Source organism: Diorhabda carinulata, chromosome X, assembly GCF_026250575.1.
Source record: "Diorhabda carinulata isolate Delta chromosome X, icDioCari1.1, whole genome shotgun sequence".
Lineage (NCBI taxonomy): Eukaryota > Metazoa > Arthropoda > Insecta > Coleoptera > Chrysomelidae > Diorhabda > Diorhabda carinulata.
Genome location: NC_079472.1, coordinates 60,100,996 through 60,121,421, shown reverse-complemented (window position 1 = coordinate 60,121,421; position 20,426 = coordinate 60,100,996). Strand labels below are relative to the sequence as shown.

General features: G+C 34.8%; 1 protein-coding gene across 4 annotated transcripts in view; it reads left to right on the top strand.

Moving 5' to 3' along the window:
- LOC130900368 (tyrosine-protein phosphatase non-receptor type 11) overlaps positions 1-20,426 on the top strand; it is a 51,742-nt gene that overhangs the window by 11,948 nt on the left and 19,368 nt on the right. Inside the window, exon 1 of one of the 4 annotated variants that reach the window (XM_057810915.1) lies at positions 2,136-2,479. The exons of 2 other annotated variants lie outside the window; for them this stretch is intronic. In XM_057810915.1, the coding sequence (XP_057666898.1) occupies positions 2,358-2,479 (122 nt within the window). In that variant the 5' untranslated portion in view covers positions 2,136-2,357. Of the gene's footprint in view, positions 1-2,135; positions 2,480-14,554; positions 14,744-20,426 lie in introns of those variants that run through there. One more of the 4 variants, XM_057810916.1, reaches the window with a different exon arrangement.

Genomic DNA, 20,426 nt, shown 5'->3' with positions numbered 1-20,426 from the left:
CATTTAGTTCTACGACACGATGTGGCGGAAACCGATCTAATGCCGGGACAAAATTGTCATACACCACTTAGATCCGATTTTGCTCCAAAGAACGGATCGGTTAGGAAACTGAACGGATTGAGCACACACATCTCCTATACGATTCCGAGGTCTTTCCGATTTCCAGCTCCAGATCGATTCAATTAAAATTGCGAAAGGTTCTGTGCGCAAAATGTCAGCAATTGCGATATAGTCGTGGTGGATTTTTGTTCAAAAGATGAAGATAAAAAAACATTTCATGGAGAACAGAGAGAAATGCAGATTTTGGGCTTGGATAACAAGATCCGTAGAATTCCTTCGAATCATGTCGGTCCTGTAGACGTTAAACGAATAGTTTGCAGCACTGTATGATCGTAATCGGATCGGAAGGATGCAAGATTGGTGTGACCCGGCCTTTATGCATGGTGACTTCTAGCGATCGAAAAAGCGTAGCATCCGTTATACTTTCTATCGGGTTGGGTACTTCATTTTTTCAGTGGACCAATTCCTTTTAAAATTGAAGGGTCCTTTAATCTAAAGGAACTTTTAGTGGGCCCGTTAATCTAAAAGAACCTTTAGTTAAAGTGGCAGTTAGGATGGGTCTATGAACTATGATTTTTTATATGTGTGAATACTCCATATACGAGGATATATTGAAAAATTCTTAGCCTACTATAGAACCAAATAAAATTTCAATGTCGAAATATTTTATTACTCAACATTTGAGGAGAGGTGATAGTCGGACGAAGCCAAATCTGGTGAATAAGAGGGATGTTCTAGTAATTCAAACCCTAAATCTCGAATTTTTTTCATGGCAATATGAGATTTGTGTCCTGCAAAAACAAAACACCTTTGGATAGCTTTCCGCGTCTTTTCTCTTTAATTTTTTCCCATAGTAATGTCGAATAGTAATCTCCAGTTATTGTTCTACCCTTATCCAAAATATCAATAATGTCAACATCGTTTTCAAATCGAGCACAGATCGAACGCGATGCTTCTACCCTTTACGCGCTTTTGGTCAACATTCGAATATTTGGGAATCCATTTTGCAGCAATTTTTCTCATGTATAAGGGGTCGGGAAAGTAGAAGGAAGGAAATTTACAAATGACTGGTGTACGAAAAAATATATTATCCTTTAGATCATTGGCTCCCAAAGTTTTTAGTTTCATAGACCACTTTCAAAAAGTTGCTGGATCCGGAGGATCTACATTATTACCAATTTATAAATTTCGAAAAAAGTAAAGATTAGATCTATCTATCTCTATTTCTACTTGCAGCCAAAACTTTTGATACCTTCCTTTAAATGTCACTTTCAGCTCCCCATTAATACTAAGCTCGAGTAGCTCATCTTGAAATATCACATTCTCCACTTCCCTTAGTTCCCTGGTGGTCCACTTTGAGAACTACGGTTTTAGGCCAATACGAATTGAGTCGACCTGGAGTAGATAAAAAGTTTTATGCATCAGCAAATGTGAAGAAAAACTGAAAAGTGACAATCAACAACTGTAGATTAAAAAAATGGTTTTCCATTCGTTAAACAAATGATGAATGATGAATTAGTTCGTAATTCATCCCTTTCTAAATCCATTTTTGGATATCTTTATCAAAGCTTGGTACTTTCTTCGACCATGTGCGGTGGGGTTAAATTCGGAATAACTTCTATTGGTGCTGATGAACCTTCATGGTACCTGTAGTACTAGTAACTGCACTTTGCTCATTAGTCATTTTTTCAGCTACGAGGCTACGTCCGCACCTCATGTCTGCTATTTTCTTCCTCACCATGATAGCAGTTATGGCAAAATGTAACCTGTCAAGAGTCAAGATTTCTTGTCTAGGGGAAATATTATTTATAAATATAACTGATAGTCTCGAGGATAGTCTTTGCGTGTCATTCTCAGATAAATTATTATTAACATGCATTAAAATGTATTTTTGATTTTTTTTTTGGAATGCGTAGATGTCTACCTGTATTCGATACTTACGTCACAAAAATTTCGTTTATATCCTTAGCGAAAGGAAGCAGTTGTCGCCTTTTTGGATTTGAGTCACCAGAAGGAAGAATCCCCCTCCGGCACGTCCGCCCACGTCCCCGGCGTCCACCTCCTTAATTTATTATAAACAAACGAAATCGCGTAATGTCACGCAGCCTTCTACCTTTCAGTCGCGACTATCTTCACATCGAAACCACACGTTAAGTGCTACTATTTATCATTTATCATTTTTTTCGGTCTTCCTTAAGTGTTAACCTAACGTAATAGTAGTAGTAATGAGATGAGATGTGTTAGTAGTAATTTTTTATTTTCATTAAATTCTTTTTATTTGAGTGAACGTGGTGCGTATGATGACAAAAACTATGCAGCAGAGAAGTGATCCTTCAGTTCTGGCTGTACCTACCGCATCGATAATCATCAGCACCGCTTTGAACGAATTTAGAAAAGCTTTTGTATACTTTAGTTACAAGTAAGTTGATTTTCTTCTGTTTCCATCAAACTTATATTAATATTAACTTCGTGCCGTTCCTTTGGATACGCAGGGTGCTATATGTAAACCTGTATGTGGTGTATTGTGGGCAAATCAACCACGACTACAATCTAAAATGATTTCTTATCATTTAGGATGTCCCAAAAAAATTGAACAAATCTTTAAACTTGGATTAAATTTTGCGAAAGTTCTTGCGATATTGCAGCGCTCTTATTTGAGGTAAACTTTTAAGTTAGAAAAGGTTTCACGCGGTTTTTCACATAAAATTTCCGCCACTTTTGATTACTTCTTGCGAGAGTTTTCCAAACTGCAAAACTTATTGCTATTACCTCGTTGTTATTTGAGATTTCAAACTGCAAGTTACAAAAGGTTTCGATCACTTCTTACGAAGCTTTTCCTGCCCTCAAAACTTCTTGCTAATGCAGGGTTTTAATTTGAGGTTTAAACTTCAAGTCACAAATGGTTTAACGCGAAATTTTCACATAAAATTTCCGCCACTTTTGATTACTTCTTGCGAGAGTTTTCCAAACTGCAAAACTTATTGCTATTACATCGTTGTTATTTGAGATTTCAAACTGCAAGTTACAAAAGGTTTCTATTACTTCTTACGAAGCTTTTCCGGCTCTCAAAACTTCTTGCTAATGCAGGGTTCTAATTTGAGGTTTAAACTTCAAGTTACAAATTGTTTAACGCGAAATTTTCTCATAAAATTTCTGGCACTTTCGATGACTTCTTGCGAGAGTTTTCCAAACTGCAAAATTTATTGCTATTACCTCGCTGTTATTTGAGATTTCAAACTGCAAGTTACAAAAGGTTTCGATCATTTCTTGCAAAGCTTTTCCTGTCCTCAAAACTTCTTGCTAATGCAGGGTTCTAATTTGAGGTTTAAACTTCAAGTTACAAATTGTTTAACGCGAAATTTTCACATAAAATTTCCGCCACTTTTGATTACTTCTTGCGAGAGTTTTCCAAACTGCAAAACTTATTGCTATTACATCGTTGTTATTTGAGATTTCAAACTGCAAGTTACAAAAGGTTTCTATTACTTCTTACGAAACTTTTCCGGCTCTCAAAACTTCTTGCTAATGCAGGGTTCTAATTTGAGGTTTAAACTTCAAGTTACAAATTATTTAACGCGAAATTTTCACATAAAATTTCCGCCACTTTTGATTACTTCTTGCGAGAGTTTTCCAAACTGCAAAACTTATTGCTATTACATCGTTGTTATTTGAGATTTCAAACTGCAAGTTACAAAAGGTTTCTATTACTTCTTACGAAACTTTTCCGGCTCTCAAAACTTCTTGCTAATGCAGGGTTCTAATTTGAGGTTTAAACTTCAAGTTACAAATTATTTAACGCGAAATTTTCACATAAAATTTCCGCCACTTTTGATTACTTCTTGCGAGAGTTTTCCAAACTGCAAAACTTATTGCTATTACCTCGCTGTTATTTGAGATTTCAAACTGCAAGTTACAAAAGATTTCTATCACTTCTTACGAAGCTTTTCCTGCCCTCAAAACTTCTTGCTAATGCAGGGTTTTAATTTGAGGTTTAAACTTCAAGTCACAAATGGTTTAACGCGAAATTTTCACATAAAATTTCCGCCACTTTTGATTACTTCTTGCGAGAGTTTTCCAAACTGCAAAACTTATTGCTATTACATCGTTGTTATTTGAGATTTCAAACTGCAAGTTACAAAAGGTTTCTATTACTTCTTACGAAACTTTTCCGGCTCTCAAAACTTCTTGCTAATGCAGGGTTCTAATTTGAGGTTTAAACTTCAAGTTACAAATTATTTAACGCGAAATTTTCACATAAAATTTCCGCCACTTTTGATTACTTCTTGCGAGAGTTTTCCAAACTGCAAAACTTATTGCTATTACCTCGCTGTTATTTGAGATTTCAAACTGCAAGTTACAAAAGATTTCTATCACTTCTTACGAAGCTTTTCCTGCCCTCAAAACTTCTTGCTAATGCAGGGTTTTAATTTGAGGTTTAAACTTCAAGTCACAAATGGTTTAACGCGAAATTTTCACATAAAATTTCCGCCACTTTTGATTACTTCTTGCGAGAGTTTTCCAAACTGCAAAACTTATTGCTATTACCTCGTTGTTATTTGAGATTTCAAACTGCAAGTTACAAAAGGTTTCGATCACTTCTTGCGAAGCTTTTCCTGCCCTCAAAACTTCTTGCTAATGCAGGGTTCTAATTTGAGGCTTAGACTTCAAGTTACAAATGGTTTAACGCGAAATTTTCTCATAAAATTTCCGCCACTTTTGATTACTTCTTGCGAGAGTTTTCCAAACTGCAAAACTTATTGCTATTACCTCGTTATTATTTGAAATTTCAATCGGCAAGTTACAAAAGCTTTTACGCCGTTTTTCACATGAATTTTTCGGCACTTTCGATCACTACTAATTATTGTGTTTTCGCAAGCAATTACTATTATTCATTTGGATGAATTATATCCCTCAATCGTGGCACAGTGGGTCTTGAAGATTGATTGAAACAATAGACGCTGATGATGACAAAGTTGAACACATCGGCATAGAAATGTGAAGGAGATTTCGTCATATACTTTATAATAATTAGCTGAAAAATCTGATATTAAGTTAAGTTAAAATTCTTTGTCATGAACCTGACTTTCAGCTCTACTCAATCGTGGATTTTTCAGCTAATTATTAGAAAGTTTCTCAAACATTTAGCGGCTCATACTAAATTTAAAATCGAGAATATTTGGGATGTTGGATGTTAAAGAAAACGAATAATTTTAGATTGTTTTCTCCTCGTTGAAAACCAATCAAACCAAGGTTTAGTTTGTCATTGAACCAATGTCAAGTACGTTCCGAGATATTATATTAAACTACCATAACTTACAACCCACGCATATACATCTCAATGCCATTTTTGTGAAGCAGACAGTCCTAATTTGAGTTTATCATCTGTAATGTCAAAATTATTCGATTTATTTTGATATTACCTATAAGGTAGTCGGGTGTGGTAGACCGAACGCCTCTTCCATATTTTGAATTAGCGTGTAAACAAGAGGTGATGACATAATAGATAAAACGCAATATCAACAACCGTGAGACGAATATGTTATAGTCCGGGAAAATTAGATATCTCTTTCATATTTGCTCGTACGAAATATTGTATCCAATTGTACAAAGCTTCAAGCAGTCCGAGGTTTGTCTGGAAAATACGTATAAATATTCAATAATAACTTTATTTTTTCAATTATTCAAGTATTTCTATATGGTCTTCTCCCTTGAACAAAGTGCTCTTCTTCCAACGCCGTTTCCACTGTGGATATAATTGCAGAAAGAAAAAAAAATCAGTTGCCGTATCGTTTTTGTTTTGCTTTCCACATCTCCCAAGTGCTGACTCCGAAGCACCATTTCGCATTTCGGGGCTGAATCGGGTGGTCTGTCACGGTGATTTAGTTTCAGGTCAAAAACTCACGCACAACGAGCGACGTGGGAGCGGGCGCGTTGTCGTAATGAAGGATGTCGCCGCCTCACTTGCCGGGAGGGACAGCTTCCATTTCTTGCTTTGAGACTTGAGCTACAAATCGAATTGGTAACACCAAGACTTGTCACCAGTGATGACTCGTTCCTTGGTGGCCACAAAACCTGGAAACGTCAGGAAATTTTCAATTAACTGGAAAAGTCAGGGAATTTCTCTAAAAATCTGGAAAAAACGAAAATTTTCAATTAGAATTATTTAAAATTATTCAATTACTAGAATTTTTTCGTTTCCTTCGAATGAGTGTGCGATTGTCATACCATCTAGCGTACTTTTTGTTGTACTATTCAGTACCATCTTTTTTTATATTTCGGAAATGTGTGCGTAAAAAATACCAGCTGATCATTGAGCAACTTAACTTTACAAAAGTGACAAAAATATTATGCTTATAACTTTTTGGATATTCAAGTTGTTGGCATTGAAATATCGAATCGAGTCTGATTCAGCCCGTTAAGAATTCAAGAAGCCGTTATGAAGAAAAATTTTAAAAAAATTATAAAAGATAAAGAATTAGATGACTTTGATAGTAAGAATAAAATATTTAAAGAAACAGCAATTGAAAATCTTTTGGATATATAGTTTTTTGCGCTAAAAGTGTTAATTTTTCATATTTATTTAATAAATATAAATAGAATAAAAGTGTTATGGTAATTTCTTATTTACTACACTTTTCCTAAGTAATATTCGAATATTTTTAAACTTAGTCAGGGAATTTTAAAATTAGATCTCTGGTAAACCTGGAAAAGTCAGGGAATTTTATATTAAAAACTCTGTGGTCACCATGTTATAGTACTTGACCCTCTTTGCTTTCTGTTCTGGAGTCAAAAGCTGCACCACCATTTCAAGCCTTTGTAAACGATTGTTTTGGGGATTGACAGCTCGTCAGCTAACATTCTACGGTTTTTAAGATTTTCGTCAGAACTTCTGGGCCTTCCCGGAACGTTTTCAAACCCTTGGCTCCTTCAAAATATTGTCTCCATAAACTTGTTTCAAATATTAAAAAATCTCACAGCTTTTCTTGCCTAGCTTTGCAAAAAAACTTGATATTGAAGCGCTATTCCTCAACTATAGAAAGCTGGCTAACTTAACCTAACATTATTTCATTATTATTCCTCGTATTTTATTCATTTCCTGCGTGACAGTTGCACGTCCATGATAGTTTTACCTCCAAAGGGAGAACACACTTTGAGCTAACACCTATTATAAACAATTCTATAGTCTGGTGGTTCTTATTGCTAATGGTTCCGGCGATTTCCATCAATTTTGATGCCTACAATTTTTTTTTACGAGCGGAAGCTAAAAATGTCGACGACTCTAAACTGTGTTTGCAACCTGCGACGCAATATCCCTTCTTCGAAAAAATTTTCTCAATTTACCCGGACTATGACGTGGGCGTCAAAGACAATCCTAATATAGCAAATAAATGATATTACATTAAGTTTAAAACGTAGTTATTGAAATTATATAAGTAGGTACAAATTTCGAAGCTTTTAAATGTACATTCTAAGCAATCGTATCCAAATTAATGTTCAGTACCAATAAGAAACTTTTAAATTTCGTTATTTTTTTCAATCATTGAACTTCCCGGCTGGAGACTCTTTCTTAGGAGCGAACAAATTTTTAACGAAGGGTAGTATGAAAAGGTTCTGACCTCAACCTGATGATATCAGCACTCATCAATAGAAATTTCTCATTTTAAACTATTCTGGACCCTTACTGTCTGTTTAACAATCGTATACGTGAGTTGTTGTGAAGATTTTTGAGAAAATTGATACGCAATACGCCCAAGCAAATGAAAAAGGAACTAGAGATTGTGTCAGGAGATCCCTTATAGGATTTTACGATGGGCTCAGTTCAGACACAGACTTGGGCCAAGTATGTACAACTCTGGTCCTAGCTTGGAAGCCGTTATTGGCCCAGACTTGGGCCAAGTATGTACAACTCTGGTCCTAGCTTGGAAGCCGTTATTGGCCCAGACTTGGTGGGAATCTGGGATGATAACAATGTCCCTCGCTTGGCTTGCAAGCCTATACCAAACCTGGTTGCCTGGATAAACCCAAGACTGGTCTGCAGCCCTGAGCCAACAAATTTATATTAATGCACTCCACTAATTAATGTACATAAAAATATCAGTTAAATAATTGAACAAATAAAGAAACTATACTATTTTTCATTATTCTATTGTTTTGTACCTTTTCTGCTTAAAAGAAAAGCCTGGTTGACTATAGGATGGCTGAGGTCGGGTTCTGGGTAACCAGCCAGGCTTGTGTGAATATGGGATGGCCGAGGTAAGGTTACCCAGACTTCATCCAGGCTTGTGCCATTATTGGTTAAGTTGGCAAGGCCGGGTTTCCAGCGTTGGCCCAGGCTAAGCCCCGTCGTGCAAGTTTTGAGGCTCCTACATAGGAATTTTTGGCAACTGAATTGAAACATATCCATATCAGCTTGATTGACTACGAGCTTTCAGGACAGCTAAGAACTACAATCTCCAGTGGTATCATCGAAATATTCCATCAAATGTTGCGGGAAGACCGTCGAAATTAAGATTAAAGATTTAGAAGAGGCTACCAGCATAAAAAACGCATTCGTCATGATACTGAAATTATGCTTGCATACGATATGCACCCGCTGAGTGCTGCGGCTGCACAGTTTGGACCAAAGGCGCATTCGAATGAACATTTTTCGGGCCTAATTGACGTGATTTAAGTAAAATGAGTCGGTTTTTTCGCGTGAAGGAATGAATGATGCACTACTAATAAATCCGGAGTAAAAACAGTGGATTGCAGAAGGCGAACCTGCTTTGAAAAAGGCAGTTTTCAATGATTATAGTTAATGAGAATGTCAACATTTCCCGTTATTTTAAGTTCGACGGGTTTAACCGTGATCAAAAGCGATATTTGGTGATGCAATATTCGGATGTGTACAGAAAATATAAAAATTTGCGAAAACAACTTAAGAATCCAAAAAAGTACACCGGACATTGCTTCAGAAGGAGTTGAAACATTTATGAGAGACGCCCCATACAAAGACTATTTACTGGTGGATGTTATCGCATTAATTGGTATTGCCGGAGGTTGTCGAAGGGAAGAAATTCATAATTTAGAAGTAGACGTAGAAAAGTACACCGGAAATTGCTTCGAAGGACTTCGTATACGCTGTTGACCAACGCTGGAGCTGGTATCAATATTTTAAAACGGCTTGGTGGATGGAGGATCATCGGAGGCTGAAAAATATGTTGAAGAATGCGTCGATAGCAAAAAGAAAATAGCAAGAATGATACAAGGGGGTGAAACTTTTGTACAAGAGTTAAACCAAAACCATACAAGAAGTACATTCCATAATTCCTACAATATATGTTTCTGGTAACAGAAGTTGCACTATTATTGTTAATATTCAAAAATTAGAATAAAAGTTTAATTATTGATGTTAATTGATTTTTTATTTCTAATCATTTTAAACGGGATTGGGAGAATTTAACTGTTAATTACAAGGATATCGTAAAGTGCCATTTTTCGGACTCAAATTAGTACTGTAAAGTCGATTTTATAGTACAGTATGAAAAAAATATATTTCCCAAATACTTTTGGTACCAATTTTGAAAATGAACACTCCATTGATGACATGTATCATTTTATTTTCTTGGTACGAAACAAAAACCACGTCGTTTCAGATAGAACGCTGTTCTCATGGATGAGAATTATGTAAACTGTGTGAAATCTACTAATATGGGTATGTTACACTAGAAGAATTCTACTCGGCCCGTTAAATAAATTATGTAGATTTTTCTGCTAATTATAGAAACTCCAGCACTCATGAGATATGGTTAATTATTGAGTAAATGAATTGATAATGTCCATTAACATTAAAAGTGATTATACTGAAATACCAAGCGCCAGGTACCGAACCAGAAGTCAATAAAACTGGTTTGATATAAAGAAAAAAATCGAATAAATGCAACAATTGGAATATACAAAGAAAAAAACATACCGTTCAAATTCTTTAACTTCATAAGGAATTTCTGAAACAAGTAAATTTTTATTCTTCATCGGGCACCAAACATTTGAATTCATTTATTTTTTTAATTGTCTGTGGTTTACGGTAACTGAAAAAATTTTTCATTACAAGGGAAGCTTCGTTATCCTTTAATTTCGAATCTTCTTCCTATACTATGTGGACTTCTTTCTTGCGTAGAAGAAAAAAAAAATAGAAAACTATGATATTCAATGACTTTAATGCAGAATACTGCAGCTCTGAGTTAACCCGGCATTAGACAGGTCAAAAATAGTTACGAGTTGTGACACGTGGGGTGTAGCAAACCCCAAATTGATGTGATCAGCGATACCTTCCTAATATCCTGATTATTTAATAAAATTTTAGTACTTTTTTGCCACCTCTTAGTAGGTAATATTAAAATCTTTGTATCAAAATATTGAAACAGAGTGTTATAAACAAAACTACAGACTTTTAAACAAAAAAAACCGAATAAAATTCTCGCTAGTAACAAAAAAGTCATTGTGTATTCAATTAGTTCAATATTTGTAATAGATGACTACATGCTCGAGGTATAAAACACGGAACACGCTTCACAAACATATCTAGTTTTTCTTTCACGTGAACGTGGGCATTCAGAACATCTTTTCTGTTGATTAGGCCTGGTCTGTTTGGTAGGTGGCTCCGGATTTTCACCCAAAATTTTTCTGATATTGCCGCGTATATCGTGAGGAAACCTGGGGTTAGACAGCCTTTGTCTCTGGTGGTCTTTGATTAATTCCATATATTATGGATTTCAACCGGGTCTGCGACATTTTGTTGGCAGTCGACCTCCTGAATTTCTGGGTTTTCTTCCTCGGAATCATCCTCATCAATAAAGTTTTCGCCATTTTCTGCATCTTGTCATAATCTTTGGGGACGTCTCTGCTCTTCTTCGTAATCTCCTATCAATACACTAGCTAATACAAGCGATAAATCACAAATAATAACCGTAGTTGATAAAAATAAAGAGCCTACCAGTAACCTGCTCAAAAAAAGTGCCGAGTTTAGACAAGTGGGGTGTGAGAAACCCCGTGCAACTTTGAAACGGTTCTATTCGCACTGTGTCTATGCTGGAACTATGTTTTCAACGACCACGTGTAGAGGATTACTTACTTTGAAAGTACTGAGGTGCTAGCGTCGTTTGGCGTTCAATTTGAATATTTTTTCTGCATTTTTCAAGCGCTGGGTTTTGTTATACCCCACCTATCTAATGCAGGGTTGTCATTTTTTAATTTCGAGAATAGTAAGTGAAAGTACCGCCCTCCATGTAGTGATAATTCAGCAAACAGTGCCCTATGAGCATACCAGTAACTCTTCTTAGCTCGTGTTTGCTTGATGAAACCGGTGGATAGAATAAGAAGGAAATTTCTTCGATTGTTTCAAACCTCCATATTTCTGATATCTCTCTTTTTTCCACTTTTTTATCATCATGGTTTGATGTCTTCTTGGGAAACTTATAAAGGTCCTGACCCTATAAAAGAAGTTTTTGCGGTTTTATTCTTCAAGTGATCGGATCAGAGTAACTTTGTTGTTTACTCCTAGTGAGTTCAGGATAATACCTTTTAACTTAACTTTACAGTCAAGTACGCTTGGAAGGTTGCTTTGCTGTCTGGTCGAGCGATGAATCACGTTTCGTATTTGTTCAAAAATGGGATGTGACGGCGAATTATTAGAAAAAAGTTTGTCGCTCAAAAATCTTCACGTAGACGTCTAAACCGTTGACGCTCTCGAATGAATTAATTCCGGCAAGAGGATTTTCACCATATCTTCAAAGTTTTTGATGTTATAGTAGTTGAAAGAGGCGGATGAGCGATTCGCATCACCACCTAGTGTTCGCGATTAAGTAGCCTCCCCAAAACACTTCAGCAACATTTTCAATGATACCGATACTCAACGTTTTTTCCACGGTCAATAACACCAGACCATACTACTTGAGCATATGGCACTCAAACTTCACACGAACATCAAAATAGATCGTACCAGTTTGGGAAAAGAATGTTAGCTATTCGATTCGTTGGAGATAGTGCTACAATGAATTCTGGAGCTTGTATTTTCGAAAGACTTAGCAACTCTGGACAGTTTATTAGCTAGGATCCCATATATGAGGGTTGCTACTCTAGTTTTGAGGTAGACAAATGGAAACAAATATAAGATCAATACACTTATTTGCACGTGTTTGACTACGTTGAAACGTTTTTGTTTGAACTGATGTGTGAAATCTCCCATTGTCTTGGTGGAGAATGAATCGTCTTCTGCGATTGGTTACAAACACTTCTGACAAACGAATACTGGTGTGCCATTCAGAATTGACCGTTCTTCGTTCCTCTAATGGAACGGTGCCAACAGATCCAGTTTTTCCCAAAAAACCACCATTTGCTTCCAAGTGCTTCGTGTGCAAACAATTTTAGTTCCATTTGGCTCGACTTGAAAGACCCATGTCGTCGATTGCTGTTTTGTTTAGGTTCATATGCATAGATCCCTGTCACGATCTTTTGAGGTATCACGATTGAATTTCTTCAGCTTTTGGTTTATTAAATTAAGCTGTATTTAACGCAAACAAATCTTTTTGACAGCCAAACTAATGTCCAAGTATGTCTCAATCTCACGGTATGTCACATGATGATCATACCATATCAGCTTTGGTACAGCATCTATATTTTCTGATACAACATCCGATTTTGGAAGACCTTCATACTCTAACGAAAAGCGACCACGATTGAATTCGGAAAACCAGCGAAACGCGGCGGATCAAGATGGTGCGTCATCACCAAAAGACGAAGCGAGTTATTCGGCTCTCTGCTGTTGGGTTAATCCACGTCGAAAGTCATAGAAAAGATTTGATTTCAGCTTCAATAAACTACCTGAAGCTTTTTAGTTTGTTGACAAATGTAATGAAGATTTTCGAATGTTTCAGCCCTTTTAAGGATATTATTACAAGTGTCATCATTAAAAGGGATGAGGTTAAGTTGTGAATAAGATATTAAATTTTGAAAAGTAGGGGAAAAATATTAGATTGAAGTGAGTGTTTACTATAGAATGATATATAGTATAGTGAACCAAGCAAATCACCTCGCAATTTTAAAGACCTTCATGGATTAGTTTTAAATTTTGACACAAGCTCAAAAATGACGTAAATAATAAACCTGATTGAGTGCCAATGTATGCTTCTAACCCAGAGGTGAATGCCACTATGGAAATTTAAAGCTTCAAAATAACACCGGGAATCGATAGAGAATTGAATTTTATGAAGAAAATGTAGAATGAAGTTTTTTATTCAACTTAATAATTTCTGAGTTATTCGCGATTGAAAATTAAAACATTTTTTCACGAAAAACTCGAAAATTACGCATTTTCTGGAAAATATTATTCCTATTAAAATTGAAGCTTATAAAAAAAAACAAAGAAATTAGTCAGTTCAAATTAAATTTTTTGAATAATATTCAGCAACTTATAAGTCACTGAAAGCCTATTTCGTAAATTTATGCAGAGGTTCGAGCTCAAATAACGGAAAAACGCTCAAATTGTCATAAAAAATCGTGAAAAACATTTTCAAAGTACTTTTTCAGACCTTTAAAAAGATCTTTTATAAAATCGTCTAGCATGAAAATTAAGCCAGTTATGATGAAAATAAGTTAAGTAACTCGAATTTGAAAAAAATGTGCGTAAATTCGACACCATGTGCCCTAACAACACGTACCAAAAGTCTAAATGGTTTGTAACACGTGTATTTTGAAAAAAGTTGCTTGATTTGATTTTTTCTTTTCGATTTTTTGAAAAAAACGTTATTTTTTCAAAATATCTCAAAAATTATTGGATCAACGAAAGAATTGTTTTGTAACTAAAATTTAGCTTTTATTTTACTGAACATTTTACTTGTTTTTAAAATATTGTTTAAAATATCGATTTCAATGCTAAGGGAGAGTCTTTTTTACCCTTTAACATTAAAATTCTCGGAAGAAAAGGGCCCAGAAGGGCTGCAACTCTTATGGTTTTGTTGCTTATGGAATTCTCTACAAAATGATGTATGGATGATTGTAAGAATCTTAATGAAAAGCCTGGAAAATCACGAAACGTTTTGTTCTTTTAGGAGTATTTATTTTTCTAAATTAAGTTCTAAGATGAACTTTATTCCAAATTTTCCAGAAGATCGATGAAGGTTTTTAAAATTGCGAGGTTTCGGTCGATTTTAAGCTTAGAGGACTAATAATTTTAGATTATCGGCACAAATTAAAACATTAAAGAGTACGAGGTTTTTCCATCAACTTGAAGGGCATCCCTGTTACGAATATCTATTACTGATATTCTAAATTACATTGACTGGTTCTATTCTGTACCTTTTTTTGTGCGAATTACCTTTTGGTAACCAGTTTTACGATGAAAAGAATGAAAAACAAGCAGATGTAAACAAAAACGAGTTTGCAGTTTCAATTTTTTATGTTTACTTTGTGATGAAAACCGCATATATATGTTAATTTGTTTGTATAAAAAATGTGTTAAAAAGTATTACTTCAATGTTAATCGAGTTGCTGTCGAGTTCAAAAGATTTTTGCACGTATTCACATAAATTTTGATTTATTGTATCAGTTTAATGTCTACTCGCTGAAAGTTTAATGTGTCCTTGCTCAAAATGGGAAAATTTCTTAGATGGTGGTCGGTAAGAAATAGCGATTCGGATTATGTAAAAGTGTAAGTTTTTATCCAAATTAAATTGATTCAATTAATTCATCCAAATTAGGTTCAAGGTGAAATATAATAAACAAACTAAAAATAACAAATTTTGAATTCATTTCCATCAAAATACTGAATTGAATTCACGATTGGACGCATTTATGGTGTGAAAACGTTTCTATTTTTTTTTTTTCTATTTTCGGTACGAGTCACTTAGTGCTAAATATGGTGAATAAAGCGAATGATGTCATTATGAAAGAAAAAACTCGTTGATCCAATTTTTTAGATCTCTTACATTTCAGTAACCCTTTCCGATGAAAACTGAATTTTTGTCTAAAGCCACAAACCCAACTTGAAACACGATTTTCTTTTTGTTCATCAGTTTGAACGGACAAATTTGTCTATGTTTCGCTCATTTCTATGTACTTTGGAGGACGAAGGGCGTCCTAAACTGGCTTGTGAACAGTACTCAACGTTATTATATTCTATTTAATTCTATATAAAAATATTTTACAAGTTTCCGAGATTCTTTCATATTTTTTCTTTCTGTGCGAACTGCCAAGATAGATCGACCTCAAACTTATCACTGCTTGTAATGTATTGGATATAGTAGTTCAAATACAAGCTCATATAAAACGATAATTATATCACCAAAAGATTAGTACACTTTCTGATATAATCACCAAAGAGATTGAAACATTTGTCTTATCTGTAGACAAGTTTTTCGATACCCTCTTCAAAGAAACAGACCTTGAAACCTCTAGAAATTCCATAGACAAAGCAGTAGTGGTTGTAGCTCAACGCCGACTGACGCCTGAATGTCAACAATGGCGGTGTGTGTAGTGCGAGAGCTTCACAGTCCCCTACAGCGCATGCCTAGTCGTTATTATATAATTTGCTAAATTGGCAAAGCTATTTACCAATTCAAAATTTTTTACGGATAACGGTTTCTTAGTTTGGTCAATCGAAATGACCAATGAAATCGTATAGGTGTCGGTGACTTTGAATAGATAAGTTAATTTTAACGGCACCGTACTCATGGTTAGATCTGGTCAAGGGTTGGGTGGTATGGCGAAAAGGAACTTGGTGCGAGGTAACGACACTTGGTGCGACACCCAAGAAGATAGTTCAACAAATTGGGTATCCGATGTATGTTTTTAGCAGCCAAAATATTTCAAATAACACGAGAAATAATGAAGGTTGAGAAAACTACACTAGACAATATACTGGAAAAGCTACTCAGCTAGTATGACCATGAATGGAATGATTGGAATCCACCGGAACGTCGTAAACAAAAAAGATCGAAAATGATCTGGATAAAAGGAGTTCACAAGGTAATGTCGACGAGAGATTTTACGCCAGGGGACTGGGAGAATCCAGAGAAATGGAGATTGGGCACTGCAAAAAACCCGTTTTGAGAAAAATTGAACTCAAGTTCCTCTAGCTCTAGATACAGAATTAAAATTATAAAAATATCGAAAAAAATATCAACGTTTAACCTTTTAAATCGCACGGAATTCACAAAATTTCTATATTTTCTGCAATTTGTTGAGGCGATATCTTCGTAGAGGTTTGGGTGAGACAATTTTGTTGATTACAATCACCTCCTTAATTTTTTCGATTTAGAAAACACCCCGTATATATATTCTTAACTGAAACTTCATGAGATCATGTTCGATTCATGTATCAATATCCATTTTTATAAATTGATAGATTCAAATCACTATTTGCAATTCTATCTTTATCGTATGACTTCTAATTGATATCCATATAAATGCAACTGAAGATGTCACTCCGGATCTGACGTACATTCATTAATAATTGAAATTAACATCAAATAAAAAATGTTAATCGCTTATTGTTGTATAAAATCTGTGAGAATGGATGTTTTTGTGAATTTTTTGTATTCAATCCGGCTTAAATGTCGGTGAACTTGTAGTCCGGGAAAGTTAGACCAGCTTTTAACTATGGGATATAATATATTAAATCTTGAGACATAAAATTTATCGCTCGTCATACATTTTATACGAGGACGTTCACACTGTGCACCCGGCCATTTTTTAGACTTGCTGTGTTTCTTCATCAAAATATCGCACCCCAATCGATAGTTGTTCAGTACCAGAAATTTAAGGCTGTCTCGTCTGCTAGCACACTACGAGGATATATTGAAAAATTCTTAGCCTACTATAGAACCAAACAAAATTTCAATGTCAAAATATTTTATTACTCAACATATTCTCCTCTTAATTGGATACATCTCTAGACTTAAAAAAATGTTTCTTCTTGCTCTGCAAACCAGATCTCCATAGCTTTTATTTCCTCCTCGTTAGAAGAAAATTTACGACTTTTTAAACTTTATTTCAGTTGAGGAAAGAGGTGATAGTCGGACGGAGCCAAATCTGGTGAATAAAAGGGGGATATTATAGTGATTCAAACCCTAAATCACGAATTTTTTGCATGGCATTATGAGATTTGTGTCCTGCAAAAACAAAACACCTTTGGATAGCTTTTCGCGTCTTTCCTCTTTAATTTTTTCCCGTAGAATGTTCAGTAATGTCGAATAGTAATCTCCAGTTATTGTTCTACCCTTATCCAAAAAATCAATAATGTCAACATCGTTTTCAAATCGAACACAGATCGAACGCTTTTGGTTAACATTCAAAAATATGGGGATCCATTTTGCAGCTATTTTTCTCGTGTCCAAATTGTCGTGAACTTCCCGATCGGTCATCATCTTCAATAGAAAATTTACCTCTTTTGAAGCTTGCAGTCCAATTTTTCACGGTCGCATACGAAGGACATTGATCACCACCAACTTTTCGATTTTCACAATTTCGGTGGACATCTTTCTTCTTTTAATTTATTGCGTAACTCTGATTCACTTTTTTGACGTCGAACTTTACACTGACACTTCTACTAAGTTATTGTTCGTTCCTATGGTAACGCAATATTTCGTTTATGCACGGAACTGGTCTAGGCTAACTAGATATCAATACATCCTCGTATATGCTGCTGCATCTTCCAGTTTTTTCATAATATCAGCCTTAATAACGCTCCCACAAATACCAATAGTTTCATTTTGAATATCTACTGAACGGTAGCTTGCGGTGCCTTGCGTTTTATTATTATATTATTTTAAATATTTCAATACCTTCTACAATATACATCAATCTTAAAAAACGTTAAAACGTTAAGCATTACATTGATTTTCAACCGTAGTTTTTAGATCGTTGTTCGGTGGATAGTTGCGCAGTTTGTGAATGTAGAATCCTCAGCTATTTATTTAAGCGTATCTTTTGTCATATTTTATTTTCAAAAAACTCAGTTTTTTCGATACATAATTCAAAAAAATGTTGAGTCGGTCTATAAGGAACGTTCAGAACCTCTGCTACCTCTCGCATGCCGACATGACGATTTTCAAGCACCATTTTGTTGTGTTAACGGAGGTGGGTGAGTGATTCGTACGAAGCAAACCGCGTTAAAATAGATTCCCCAAAACATTTCAGCAATATTTCCAAATTTCAAGCAAACGCGTTGCTCAAGTTTTTTCCATGGTCTACATCAACAAACTGGGAATTGTCAACAAACATAATGGTACTCAAACTTCACACGAGTGTTAAAAAAAGTGATACCAATGGGTCCAATTTGAACAGACCACGAATATCAAGACATAGAATGAAATATAAAAGATTGAATTGAATTTTTTCTACATTATGTAGGCGATAATATAATTCACAAACAAGAAAAAAACTCATTTTTTTAATTATTTATTACAGTTATTAGTATTCGTGAAATCATCCCTTTATGCTTTAATTTTGTCTTATTCTGACCCTCGCCCTTTGTTTAACGTACGAAATATATTATTGATAATTGATTATTCTGTAATTTATTTCTTATAATTTTTTTCCTTAAATGAAAACAATAAAAGTTATTGATGTTTGAAGTAGAACATGTAATTAAAAGTAATTTTTTTCTCATTAATTTCATTGAATTATTATTATTGGATTTTAAATTAATAGTGGATAACTTTTATAAATGAAGGCTACGGATTGCTGAAGTATGAAATTATTAAACACAATTTGAAATATGTATTTTAGTATTTTTACCAAATCTCACATGTCATAAATCACGTAGATGAAGTTTGCAACACGAGCAGCAGATAAACATTATCTACGACTATAACAATAAATACTAAAGACTAGTTCAGACACGTCTATTGAATAACGAATAATTTAGTGCGTGCCAACAGTAAAAATTAATAGAATAGTTCAGTACTCCTACTAAATCAAGTCTGAATTTGCTTGTTTAGTCATGCGCATTAGTGTACAAGACAAAAATATATATATACATTGTCCCATCCACCGTATTCTCCAGGTCTCACACGACTCGAAAAAGTTACTCGCCAGGCAGAAATTTGAGTGGAATAAGGAGGTAATCGCCGTTACATAAGCTTACTAAGCAGACCTAGAGGAAACGTATTTTTCAGACAGATTAAGTGAGTATCGCTGAGTCAAGTGGATCGAACTAAAAAGAGATTATACTGAAAAATAAATGTTTTCAGTATTTTTGTGACGAAAATCGAAAGAACCTTTGCCATATAAACTATATTATCGTGCATTTTCAATCAAAACTATACTTGTACGAGTAAGTTAATCGTAGTACACCCATCAACAATTTTTATGTGAAACATTCTATAAACATTGTCTCATGTTCATTTATTAGCGAACCTGGCATTTTATTTATAAAAAATTCTGTGAAATTCCTCTGTTTATAGATCGAATTGCGAAAACAATAATTATATTATTCAACAAACAACAAGTTATTCCACATTTGACGCCGATGTCTGCGAGTACTTTAGAAATTTTATGTAATTTTTCCTAATGACACGGTTACATAACGAATTATTTATTAATACAGAGATCTGGTTTTAAAAATATGCGTAAGGTCATCGCGAATACGAGGGCAGCCGGTTACACTTATTTGGTTTTAAAAAATGATCTTCAAATATACTTAGTTCATCATTACCAATTTTAGATTCTTAACAAAATGTTCAACAACATCCGAAGGTGAATTGACTACTTAAGAAGTTTGAAAAGGCTATGAAATCATCTTATTGTGTTCGATTTCTATAATATCCTCAAGAACGACATCTAGAAGAACTTCACACGCTTTCTACTAAACATTTTACTCACATTTTGACAGCTTGTATGGATAGAACGTCGTGGGGATCGCAACCTTGAATATCTCACTGCTTCTATGTTGTTATATGATTCATTGGTCTCAGGATCACCAATTTTGTCGCACTTTTGGTTCGGAAAAGATTCTTAACAACATCCGAAGGTGAATTGACTACTTAAGAAGTTTGAAGAGGCTATGAAATCATCTTATTGTATTCGATTTGTATAACATCCTCAAGAACGACATCTAGAAGAACCTCACACGCTTTCCACTAAACATTTTACTCACATTTTGACAGTTTGTATGGATAGAACGTCGTGGGGATCGCAACCTTGAATATCTCACTGCTTCTATGTTGTTATATGATTCATTGGTCTCAGGATTACCAATTTTGTCGCACTTTTGGTTCGGAAAAGATTCTTAACAACATCCGAAGGTGAATTGACTACTTAAGAAGTTTGAAAAGGCTATGAAATCATCTTATTGTGTTCGATTTCTATAATATCCTCAAGAACGACATCTA